Raw genomic sequence first — 13,234 nt, forward strand, 5'->3', positions numbered from 1 at the left:
TAAGCGTTAAATTCACTGTTCCCCATCCATTCACTGTTCCTTCTCTTTCACGATAGGCAACATCAACGATATTGTTTCAAATTTCTCAGACCAATTGAAATCAATAGTCAAAAAAAACATTGACGAGGAGTTTCCTACAAATTAAATTGCAAACCTCGTTATCATTCACACAACGATTATTCATGGCTTCAAAAGAATTTTTTTTTTTTTTTGGGGGGGGGGGGGGGGGGGTCAACAAACACAAAATTTGAAGTTCATCTTCATTTTATTCATCTACATGAACTTCATCTTTGAACTGGGTATGAGTGTGGACGAATTCATGTACACTAGAAAACAAATTCACGTGTTAGTGCCATCAAATGAGAAAAATATGGAAAATAAGAAAATTACTAACTTGTAATAGTATACTTAATTAACTCATTATTTTTGTTTTTCACCACCGACATTCCACCCTTTTTGGGTACAACCTGCACTGGACTTACCCACCCATGAGCTGTCTGAAATAGCATAAATAATTCCACCATTCTAGGCATAACTAATATAAGAAACTAGGATTTGCAATCATCTTGCATCAACAATGACAAATTACAAGATAAAAAAGAATTTAGAGAAGACCAAGTCTGATAGCAATTAACATAAAGCAAGAACATAAAGAGATTAATTCTATAGTGGAGAACACCAGGAAATTAGGGAATACTCATTTCAACACTTACATTTCATTTTATTTCTATAAAAACTAGAAAGAGGAGGAGGAGGTTGAACTTCCCCTCTTCTATCATGGTAAGGAGAAGGCTGGCCCTTCCTTTCTCTCTTGTGGCAAGGGAGATGGGGGCTGGAGTTGGGCCTAGCTTCCCCCTCAAATAAAATTTAATATTTTGGTAGTCTCCTATTGAGTGATTGGCAAGAGAGAGAAAATAATTCGTGATTTTCCTATTCACTTAAAGATAGGAGAGGATGGAGGAAAAGTAATTAATCCTAATTCTTACGATTATCTCTCAGATTCAGTGTGCTTCTCACCGTCGAAGGTTCTCGCTTTGTCTCTACCAAACGAGTTTCTTCATCTCTCCATGTGCTCTCCAACGAACCATCTCTTCCCTCTGTTTGGTCTCGATCGGCTGCTTTCTGCTTTTCTTCTTTCTCACTCGCCTTTTCCTCACTTCCTTCTTTGCTTTCACTTTTTCTTCGATATTGTCCTTCAGGCGATCTACTCTAACGATCTCCTCTCTGCCATCGTTTCCGGCTATTTGAGGCTAGCTTTGCTAACGTTTCCGATGATATTCGTTCTACGTATATCAGACGGTTTCTTAAGTGTTTTGCTAGGGATTATCCTTTGATCTGCTTGAACTTCGTCCTATCTTCTCTGCCGGTCTTTTCTCTACGGACCTAAATATTTCTTTTTGACGATTCTCTCTTCTTAGCACCGGTTGGCAATTACAGGTATTTGTTTTATTTTTCATTTCTACGTTTTTGTAATAAAGTTTCATTAATTCCTAATTACTTCACTTCCATTTTCTTCCATATTCGATGGTGTGCAGATTCTAGGGCTTATATTTCTCTTACTGTGGTAAAGGTAGGGTTTCGTTCCCTAGTTTCCTCACTTTCCTTTCTTCTGTAATACTTTATTTTTTTATTAACTGTAATAATTGACTTCAAAAAATTATATTTCTCTTTGCTTCTCGTCCAACGGATGGATTATTTGCTTGTTAACAATTAAAAACCAAATAAGGCATTAAATGGTCAGCTCTTTCTGTGAACACACAAAAATGTATTGGATGTCTATGTCCAAAAAACCAAATTTAGAAATATGCTGTGAACCGTACGTAGAATATGCTGTCAATCAAGTTTCTCCTTTTAGCGTTCCTTCTCCATCGTTTAATCTATAGTCATCAGATCCTTTTACCATTCATAACGTAGTTTAATTTTTCTCGGGTTCATTCACTGATAGTTGAACTCACTTGGTTGCTCAAAAAAACCCCATCTAAATGCATCCGTTGCTTAGAATAGCAATTCTAGTTGCATTTCTAACAAGGCAGTTTCTGTACTTCCATTTTGGTAATTATGGCAACAGCTGAAAATCCTCCTAGAGGAGGGCCAGGTGTGATCAGTGATGGATATGATATGTTCACCACTTGCATGCTACAATACTGCTTCAATTGTGAAAGGTGCAGCTGCTATAAACTAATAAAGAGTGAAGGAAAAAGTTCCTTCATGCTTAGTTCCTTCCAAGTCAATATCTTCTCCTCAAGGACATCTTTCAGGTGTACAAGTCTGGTCTAGACACCGACTGGGGAGACTCATCTCGTTTTGGGAAGATCCTCAGGGCAAGGTTTTTCCTCGTGAGTACTGTTATTCATCTTTCTTTTCTTTTCAGCCACATTATTCTGCATTTTTCTTTAAAAAAAATTGTGACAATTATTGTAGTACTTGTGAGTTTGAATTTTGGCCTCTGAGGCCTTTGTATGATTGAGGTGCGTTACAGAACTATCTTGAGGTTTCAAGTAAGCAAGCACTTAATGAGTGGGGAATTTGTGTGTTTTTCTTCTTGTTGTAACTATATGTTTTTGTGCATATAGTACTTTACTAGTTTGACTGAATTTTCAATCCTATCGTCCTAATGATAGGTGTAGGAGAGTTTAGCCTCCAGATTTTTAAAAGTTATGAGAAATATTGAAAGAAGAAGAAGTGTGATCCATTTCCCTGGAGTCTGACTTATTGTCTTAGGGAGTAATCTGCGGTCTCAGCTTTTTCATCTATTTGGAGTTAGTCTATTTGTTCCCCAGACCTTCAAAATTCTCATTCAAATTTGCTCCCAAGTCCTGCTGCCAGTGCTGGGCAGAATTCGTTGGCATGCCTCTCTCGCTATTATCCCATGATTATATCTGGTCATAGAGGAATAGCAAAGTCTTTGGAAGATAGTCTCATTCCAGAAAGAAAGTGTTTGGGAATGCCCTTCACCTTATTCTCTCCTGGGTTATTCGACATGAATTTTCTGGTTTTCATAGCTCTTACATCTAAGAGAACTGGATGCAAGTTGCTGTTATGTCAATTAAAAAATCCTTAAGACTGTTGAGTGGACCCCCTGCCGGCAAGGTCCCCCTTGTTGAAGGAGATTCAAAATTATGATTAATTGGTGCAAAACGTCCCCTGACACTTCTAAGCACCTGATCCACCTTTTTGGAGAAGATTTGGGATTTTGCAAATGGCATCCTTGTCACTTGGCAGCAGGTCCCCTGATCGTCAAATGCTACAGCTAACAAGTTTGTTCATGATGTAACAAAATTACCTGATTTAAAGGTTCTTGACTGTTGATGTTTTAGTTTTATTTCTGCTGTGTTTTTTGTTTTCTTTTACTTTCTATTGAGTATTCTTTGGTATCTACTCCTTTTTTTCTTTTGGAAATGCGTCTGCTGTTTCATCCCTTTCTCTCAATAAAGCTCTCTCAATTCAACAACAAAAAAATAAAAAATAAAATAAAGGTGGTAGGCATCAGGAGGACAGTTCTGAGTATGTTTTCCTATTTGTTGAGTCAGCCCACGACACGGCTGGGTCAACTCAGGTCCAGGAGTGGGCAGATCAGGACGGTTAGATTGGGGGGTCTGACTCAACCCTTATAGACTACTCGCCCTGAACCCAGCTACTGGACTTATGAGTCACAATCCAATTCGGATTTTCTGGGACTCGAGTCGGGTTTCAATTCCATATTGGAAAACCCTGGTTCAGGATAGTGCTTTTCAAGAAGATGAAGAGATTCAATGTAAATTTCTCCAATTTTTTTTCAAAAATTAATTGGAGAAAAACAATGGTTAAACTGAAGAATTATGTGTGGGTGTAACTCAATGAGATAGTTGTGTCTTTTCTAGTGTTGATCTCTGTCAGACCTGCTTTGGCAGGATAAAAAACAAAATCGCATTCATGTGGCTGTTGTGAGAGTAAAAACAGATTTCCAGTAATTGTGTACAAGCAAATGTTAAGCATGCGGGGCATACTTTATGTATAGCAGAAAGTATCTTTTCTTGAAAAGATGTATAGCAGAAAGTATCATTCTTCTTGTTGGTTAAAACTACAACTTACATGGTTCAAGTACCTGAAACTATTGTGCTTCTTTCTTCTAGATCCCAAATAGAATACATTATCTATGGTGACACTGAGATGTTCCTGCAGGACCCTTCATTGATTTGATCAAGCAGTTGTTATTAGTGCTCATGCATATACCAGTTCAGCAATAGATTCTTGAAAGATGTCCAGTGGTGAGGTAAGAAGAGTCTCACGCCAAGATATACAGCTGGTGAGGAAGCTTTCGAACTTATCTTTTATTTACATATTTGTTTTTTGAGGTTATGTGATCTCTTTGTTATCCTTCATGTATATGATTTTGCAAGTTAATTATCTTTCTTGTGTTGTTATTTTTGTTCTGCATACTGATTATGCATCTAACTCCGTGTCTTTGTTGTTAGTATGTTACTACTGTAGATAATTGGGGCTCATGGCTAAGAAATTTATAAAATGAAAATTGAAGGAAAAGGGAACATAATGTGTTAATTATTATTTTTTCTTTTTTTGAAATGATGATTTCATTTAGGCCAGAGGCCAAGAAGCTAACAACAAACAATCGAGGGGTTGATCAAGACAACAAGACATTGGAGATCAACCCCATCTTTTTTCTTTTTTGAAAATGGAACGGAATGTGGTAATTATCTTTCTTATGTTGCTGTTTGGTATTAGCATAGTGGCTATGCTATGACATCTTTTCCTTTTTGCCATAATTTTTTTACTAGACTGGGTAACCGGGGCTTCATCTGATAAAATTAAGTAAAATAACAAAGTGAAGAAAAAGGAGATGTGAGTGTGTTAGTTATTGGAAATTGAAAAAGGGAAGGGAAATGAGGGATATGCAAGTGAAGAGAGGAAAGGAGATAGTGAGAGTGATAGAGAAAAGGAACCTGAGCCCAAGGCACACTCTCTATTATCTATAACTTGATATGATGAAAAGAAAGTGCATCACAACTTCTTTTAACTTATGTCTCATTCGCACAAGTTTGTGAATTTCTCCAGATAAAAGTAGCATGCAACTTTAGTCTTATTCTGAAAATCTTGGTTAATGTGTCTGTTTGTTTCAATATTATCACCCATAGTCATTATTATAGTTTCCTCATATATTGCATAATGGGTTTTGTTGAAATCTTGACAAATATCTAAAGATCAACCCCTTGTCTTAAAACCTTTTGATTATAGACTGAATTTTTGTACTAGGTCCTAGGAGATTGTTTGAAACCTTAAATAGACTTCCATATTTATAATTCATATACCTCATATTCGTTCTCAGTCACAAATATAGGTCGTTGTTCTATTTTGATTGCTTCTGTGACGTCTCATTAGTAATGCCTCATCAATGTCAAGCTGATATAAAGGACAATGAGCCTTTAAAAAATGAAGGGCATTAGTGCCCTTATGTAATTAGGTTTTGTCGCTGGAGAGAGGTCTTACCATTGCCTCTGTTGATAATATATGCCTTGTTTTGTTTTTGTTTCTGTTATTATATTTCCTCTTTGGACCTTCAGATACTCTCTTCTTTGTGGTCAAGTTTATTTTCGGCTGTTATACTTGATCTTGTCCAATTATAAGTGTAATGTTTGGACTCCGTAGCTATTTCTTTTGATTGGTACTGTCATCTCATTTTTGCGTATCAATTTGACATTCCACAGTAGATAAGTTGTTCATTTTTCTTATGCACTCATAAATCTATTATTTTCATAAGATTCCTTTATGCATGTATACTATTCACAGTTTAATGGTTTAAATTCATGAGTTGTTTAATTTTAAAACAATGTTGTTTTTTCCTTATTTTGAGCTGCTGAAAGCCATCCATTGCTGTTGCTATACGGATGTCTCATGTCTTTGACATTATAACTGTAGGTTCAAAATCTTATCGAACGATGTCTTCAACTCTACATGAACCAGAAAGAAGTTGTGGAGACGCTCTTGGATCAAGCAAGAATAGAGCCTGGTTTTACCGAACTTGGTAATTTTTATACTCTCTTTCTCTGTGTATCGTTTGCTGTATTCTGCTTTAATATCATGAGGGAGCTTCTCTTGATAGATGAAGATTTCATTGGATGGTGTAAGTTCCATAAATACTTCATCAATACATTACCATAGTACACGGTGATCATAGTTGGGCTGCGACTAAAGTTAGAGTCAATCTCTGTATTTATCTTGCATTTCATGGTTGATGTGGGGCGTGGTCTAAAATAGATTGTCATGTATATAAAAGGTAAAAAGCTTTGTCATAGATATAAAAAAGTACAAACTGTGATATAATTTGAAGAAAGTGTTCAGTACCAATGATAAATGTCTTATGCAGTGCATTTAATATTAGATCAAGCATGAGCATGATCGTAACAGATGTCACAAAAACACATTAATATCATTAAGACTCTCTTCACATTGACAAAATTGTCCCATGAATGATGCAAATTTTTACCTCCCCCACCGAATCATGTATGTCTTATGCATGTTATGATGGTGTTGAAATAAAAAATTCATGTTTTTTTTAAGGAACCTGGGACATTTAAGTTGTCTTATCTTGTCATAGATGGATTTGTCTGGCCTGGTCATAGTTCAGATAGTGGTGTAGTTTAATCCTGACCACAACATTAAGGCTGACTTTGTTTGCCCATCACTGAAGCATGAGCTGAAAGCATAGAGTTCGTCTTTCAGGTAGGTTAGTTCCTGACACGGCATTAAGTGTGACTTCTGTAACCCTGACTCTTGAGTGATTCATATGGACCACTAAGGCATAAGCCAAAAGCATAGATTTAGTCTTAAAAGTAATGGTGCATTCTAACTGGAGACTGAAGATCACCATTCCCTTATGAACTTCAAAGTTCTGCAGCATATCTTCTTTCTTGAACAACAAAAGTGGAATAAGAAGTTTTTTACAACCACAACTCAAGCATCCTAAAATTCTGATGCATATCTTCTTTCTTGAACAACATAAGTGGAATAAGAAGTTTTTAACAACCACGACTCAAGCATCCTAAAATTCCGATGCATATCTTCTTTCTTGAACAACAAAAGTGGAATAAGAAGTTTTAAACAACTACAACTCAAGCATCCTAAAATTCTGATGATTGGGTCATCTTACGTCGTTATCATATGACGAGTTAATTTGTTAGACTAATCAGTTTATGAGTTATGTTTTGATCCTATGGTGTATTTCATGATAACTGAAAAAATATAATGAGGTAAAATAGGAGAACAAGCCTTAGATTGGAGGTTGGAAGGGGTGAGATTCCCTCCCACAAGGGTAGGCTGAGAACTCCCAGCACTGCCAGCATGAAGGATGTGCAGCCAAATAATATTCATATATTCTTTTATGTTTTTCTTTTACACATGCACACAACACACTACCCAAGACCTCACACTAGAAACCCCTCAATGTGGCCATTGAGCTGAAGGACTAATCCACCAAATTACATTCATAGTACCACTAATATCTATAATTTCATCCAATACATGAGATAACCTCCATAGAGGAGGCTTGTTTTGACATTCAATTGATGAAAAGTGTCAAATTTCCTTCAATAACAACTGGTGATGAATTTTTTTTAAAGTAGAGCTTGAGCCCTGTGGGGAGCTCATTCGATTCTGCTGTGAGCCAGTCTGAGTGTTCAGCAGGCCTGGAGTATGCCAGCAAAGTGGTGCCCATTGCTTTCCCTTATTACTCCACTAATTCCAATTGGTCCATGGTTCACTTGGGAACTCCTATCGAAGTTTAATTTCTTCTACTCAGGAAGGGGGACCAAGATATCAATTAGCAAGGTACCTCATCTTGGAGCTTCACCACATCACTCCAATTTCTTCGTATATCATAACTAGGAAGGTGGTGAAGGACTCTTAAAGCTTACTCTGTGAGAGGATTGAGTGCAAAGATGCTTCAATAGTACCATTAATTGATCTTTCAGAACCTTGGAAAGTTTTGGTGTTTCTTTCCTTCCATAGCTGCCATATTACTGCTGATAGAGATAAATCTTCAAAGGCCTTTTTTCTTTTTCTTTTTTTGGGAGGGGACAGAAGTTTTCACTGACAAACTCTCCAAGGCTTCTCGGGAAGCTGGTACTAGCGTTGAATTTCCTGATTAGAGCTCCCCCACTTTCTGGCTTAGCTTGCAAGTGTAAATAGAGTGATTAGCAATTTCTTCTTCTTGATTTCATAATTTTCAGAGGGAGCTTATCACCAGCTGACCTCTCTTTGTAAGCTCACCAAGAGTCAGTATTTTCTTCAAGGCAACATTCTATATAAAATTCTGAGTTTGACAGTCAGAGAGTGACAAAAAAAGAAATATTGATATCACATTAAAGAAATATCGATATGTCAACTTGTCCTTTGAATATTTTCTTTCAAGCTGGGCACATCTCCATGATCAAACAATTAACCACTATGTGCTTATGAAAATATCTGGATTCGTCAGCAGTCATTTTTGGATAGTTCTGAAAATCCACCAATTTTTTTTTCTAGTTGACATTCTTATTCTTTTGTCTCTGCTTGAACTTACTCGTTTCGATAGTTTCTCTACTATTTTGCATTTCAGGAAAATATTTCCAGTTTCTACCTGAATGGAATGATACAAGGACTATGGTTATAACTTCTTGTTTTTCAAGCAAGATTTTTGCAACCAAGCTGACAAATATCCTAAATGAAATACTGAAGCTTGTATTCACTTGGATTTCTGGTTGAATGGTTGAATGACTGACATGGGATCAATAGTCGTTCTGTAAGATACTGACAAACTAAGACCTTTTTCTGTGAAAAGCTAATTACATATTTCATAAATAACATGAGGAATTATGTATGGACACTGAAATTTTAGCTACGTTGAAACATGTTTTGTTGTTTCTTTATAACTATCTTGTTTTTCTTCCAGTTTGGCAGAAGCTTGAGGAAGAGAATCGAGAATTTTTCAAGGCATATCATGTCCGATTGAAGGTGAAGCACCAGATAATGATTTTCAATAAGTTGCTTGAGCAACAAGTTGAGCTCATGCGAGAGATATGCCCAGCTGGAGTTGCTGCTTCACCTGTCTCTAATGGATCATCATATTCCTCAGCTTGTATGACTACTCTTGATCTTGTAGAACTCTTGTGGGCCTACTGGTTGCAAACACATGTCAAAGGGCTGAGTTTCACTTGGAGTTTCGACCATTCTAGACTTTATAAAATTCTACATGATGTCATTTCACATGCCTGTGTAATATTGTATTTGCTAGTAATGTAACTCTGACATCAGTTCTTTTCTGCAGTGAACCAACCTCCATCTTGCTTTGTTCCTGAACTTTCAGTTCAACAAGCATGTGAACCTAACAATGTGCACCACCAGATCGGCTGTCCTCCAAGTACTCTCATGGATGGGGGTCCACCTGTACACCAAAACATGCAGACTACTACTGGTGCCTCTGCCCTTGCTGCAAAGATGTATATTGTGGCAAATATGCATCCTATTCAGACTTCACAGATGGGTGTGCTTCATGGAATGAATGGGACAACAATCAAATCAGAGACTGGCTATTCAAACTGTTCTGCTTTTACCTGGAATGAGCGTGATGGGAATGTCATTGATACTCGCAACACAATTGGAGACTCTTGTGTAACATCTTTTAATGGCTCTGACTCTAACTCACAGCCTCTGAATGAGCCACCACTTCTGGATGCAGATGCATCATCTTTTGGATTCTTAGGGCAGATCCCTCGCAATTTCAGCCTTTCAGACTTGACAGCTGACTTCTCACAAAGTTCTGGTAGGACTCTCTCTCTCTCTGTGAAAAACCTTTCTTCCATAATATACACTATACCACATTATATAGAAATTCAAAGACATCAATCTATAACTAGGACTAGTTTGCATACTAGAATCCTCCATAACAGTTTGTTGTTAATAAATGCATGAAGACAAGATATCCAAAAAGCAGAAGCTTCATCAAATTTGTATATTCTATGGCAGTTAACTAATAGTTTTATTTGATCTTACTTGAAGATATACTTGGGAGTTACTCTAGGTCCCCCTTTCTAGCAACTGATGGTTTCCTTGAGTCACCTGGAAGGGAATGTCAAGGTATAGATACTGTTCAAGTCAGGAACTTGTTCTTTTTGTAGCATGTACCCATCTTGCAAATTGTATCAGTATTCACTGTTCATGATATGCAGACTCACTTGCTCTTCATTATAGAATTGGTATAATCATCTTGTTTTGCATTTCTTTGCATAGTTTGGTAACTGCTGCAGACTTGTGGCTATCTTTACATGTACAATGCTGCAATTGCCCCAATATTCTCTCTTACTCTTCTTATGATTTTATTTTATGATATCAGGAGACAACAAGCGACTAGATACCATATCAGAAGGTAGAAGCTTCGAAGATTTTGGAAGTGATTGACATCAATTTCTCAATGGTTAGTTCACTTTGCTAGTATTTGCTCTTGTTGTGTAGATTGTTGGAATTTTAATTTCTTTCACTGTGAAAATAGTTAGGATGAGCATTTAGAGGGGAAATATCTCTGCTTTTGCTTATCTGTCAGTCAAAGGAACTTAAACAAATGTCACTTACTATCCTGCTTGTCTTCTCAACATAGTTCGTTCAACTGCACTTGTGCCAACCTTCAGGGCAATTTTTTTCTGGTGCTGTGTATAAGTTCAATTTGATCAGTGCTTATGGTGTACGAAGTCTTTGTGGTAATGTACTTTAGTCTCTTGTTAACCTGAGGTCGACCACTGGAGGGATCCTTTCTTTGGTTATATTATATTACATGAGCAATGAGAGGTCTTGCTTTCTATGTCTGTTTCCTCCTCCTCATCTCCTCATATTTGCTTTCTTCTTAATAAAAAGCACCTGCTACTTGAAAAAAAAAGCTACAAGGAAAAGAGCCTCGCAAAAGCATAGGTCCCAGCATAATTGCATTAGGAACAAACTGCATGCAAAAAAAAAAAAAACTATGGTGCAAAGTTACTGTAAGCAGAAGCAAGTTGTATACTATTTGGAATTTGAGTCTGAGAAGCCATTTTTATAAGAAATTAAGTGCCACATCATCAAAAGTCCTTGCGCTGAAGTTTTAAGGACAGATTTTTTTAATTAAAATGAAAAAAATTTAAGCCATTTTCCCAACAAATATATTGTTCATCAAGCTAAAAATTGAAGCAATTATTTAGCTATACTTCATGATCAGGTGTCAAATTGAAACAATCCAAATTATTTTAAAACTTAACTCTGAAAATAATCTTTATCAGTAATATCTAGCTGCTAGCATCAGAACTTTTGTATTCAAATCATGTAAGTTAAAAAAAATAAAATTTCTAAGTTATGCTTATTTTTTTAATGAAGTAATTTGTGCTTAAATTAGAGGCATCTGCAATTCTTGGTTGAAGATTATTAGATTTGGGATTATTTGATTGAAAGTTGAGTGAACTCTACTATGGCACCAGGAAAGTGAGGTATTTTCACTTTCTTAGTGCATTGACCTTGCAAAGGTGAATTTCGGTGTTATAAAAAACATTTGAAGTTGTGTATATATGCTTGTGGGTCTATTGTAGGGAATAGCCGAGGGTTGGACTAGCCTAGTATGGGATGGCTCTGCAGGTTAAACGTTTTGTGTGATGTATGTTCTGAGAACCTAACGTTTCGGAGACTGTTAATACTTGTTCTTGGAATGCTAGAAGTCAATACTGACAAGAAACGGATTTCTTGAAAGGTAATGCCACTGTGGAAGTTTCCTTTTAAAAATAGGTTTTTTTTTCAGCCAATGCTTTTCTAGCCATGAGAGACAAAATCCCCTATTGGATCTTTTTCCTTTCTTATTAATATATCCAGGTCCAGCTTAGTTCTCATCTTTTCTTTTCTGGATCCACTTCTTTTAAGACACCCTTCCTTTATATCTTTCTTTGATTGGGTTTATCCCCTCTCTGAGCATGGCAATTCATTTGCTGGACAGAACGGGGGAGCGCCCTCTTCCCCCCCAGCTCTCATGCCAGGTTGAGTTCGTTTGTTTCCTGGTGAAGTTCCTCACTGGAGAGAGGTTAAAGACACACACATCATTCCACTAGAAGTTCAAGGTACTTTTGCAAAGTCATTTTCTTGGAAAGGCAGTAAGTCATTTTAAAAATGAATCTAAATTTCCTAGACACTTGTGATTTAGAAACCTGCATCTTGGTTTACTCTGGAATAGATTATGAACAAAAGTGAAAATTGTTACACATGGAAGTGCTATTTGATTTGAATTATCTTGGATTCTGGCCCCATTGACATCAGCACAGAAACATGGTGGAATCTTATTTGATATCGGGGTCGGACAACTTAATATGTGATACATTTAAGGCCCTAGCTTGTTTGCATTCAATTTTTTTGCTTTTAAAAGGTCACCAAACAGGTCCCCATTTTGTATATGCTTTTGCTGTGAATCCTCTTCGTTTTCTAACTAAATTTGCGCGTTGAATGGCCCATGATTTGCAAGATTTTTTTGGATGTCGTCATTTTGGCTACTATTGTTTCTTTTTCTACTCTTTGATGTCTTGCTGTGTAGAAACTAATGTTTCTTTATATACTAATAAAGCTTGTAGGGATGTATTATTATATTTTTTACTGATTCATGCTACAGGGCGTCACAGATGATGGTAGAATAGGTCTTGTACATAGTAGAACGCTGTAAGCTGGACTGGGGGAATTCTTCGAAAGATCAGGTAAACAGGTAATGTGAAACTTTCAATGTAAAATTAAATGAAGCAATAAATTGTGGTGGTGTTGGGTGATGTAAAGAAGCACAAAGGATGAATTAAGTATCAAACTGAAGACAGCACAATAGCGCAGGATGAATTAGGTGTAAGTTCACAAAGTTGCACAAATGATTAGTACTAAGAACACGATGGTTCGTTGTACGCAGGCAAACAAGTTCTTGAACAGATCTGAAGCGTATCAGAACAGTTTTTTTTTTTGCTGAGATGAACTCTATATCAGACAAGCAAAGCCTATCAATTAAAATTGAACCGAAAGGAATGCAGATCTGGATTATTTCTGTTCATACATTGTTGACGAAAGAGGATAGAAAAAAATTGCCAAACTGCTTATAAGATTGGATGAGTATCATAGGGGGGTACATATCAAAACCATCAAAATTTGGAATGAGTCACCCGATACTCAGACATGGGCAACACTAATCTTGAATAGATTAAGAGAGCATCAGAGCAACACACAA

The 13,234-nt window shown here is 36.7% G+C and overlaps 1 protein-coding gene across 6 annotated transcripts; it reads left to right on the forward strand.

Annotated features, from left to right (window-relative positions):
- The first annotated feature begins 1,046 nt into the window (after positions 1–1,046).
- Positions 1,047–12,979, forward strand: LOC137960603 (uncharacterized). 6 transcript variants are annotated; one of them, XR_011114193.1, is made up of 12 exons: positions 1,047–1,437; positions 1,536–1,570; positions 2,069–2,336; positions 4,162–4,285; positions 5,914–6,019; positions 8,924–9,109; positions 9,299–9,793; positions 10,030–10,107; positions 10,364–10,444; positions 11,580–11,737; positions 11,978–12,098; positions 12,641–12,979. XR_011114193.1 is itself a non-coding variant. In XM_068808259.1 (10 exons), exons 4-9 carry the CDS (start codon positions 4,238–4,240, stop codon positions 10,426–10,428), a joined length of 978 nt encoding a protein of 325 aa, XP_068664360.1. In that variant the 5' UTR covers positions 1,047–1,437; positions 1,536–1,570; positions 2,069–2,336; positions 4,162–4,237; the 3' UTR covers positions 10,429–10,444; positions 12,641–12,979. The 6 variants fall into 6 exon arrangements, 3 of the variants coding, with proteins under 3 accessions (XP_068664360.1, XP_068664363.1, XP_068664362.1); XR_011114195.1 differs by having other exon boundaries at positions 12,651–12,979; XR_011114194.1 differs by lacking the exon at positions 11,580–11,737.
- The last annotated feature ends 255 nt before the right edge of the window (positions 12,980–13,234 follow it).

Source organism: Aristolochia californica, unplaced genomic scaffold, assembly GCF_029961685.1.
Source record: "Aristolochia californica isolate CCGP_79_NKW_82.1479 unplaced genomic scaffold, dmAriCali1.0.hap1 SCAF_3, whole genome shotgun sequence".
Taxonomy (NCBI): domain Eukaryota; kingdom Viridiplantae; phylum Streptophyta; class Magnoliopsida; order Piperales; family Aristolochiaceae; genus Aristolochia; species Aristolochia californica.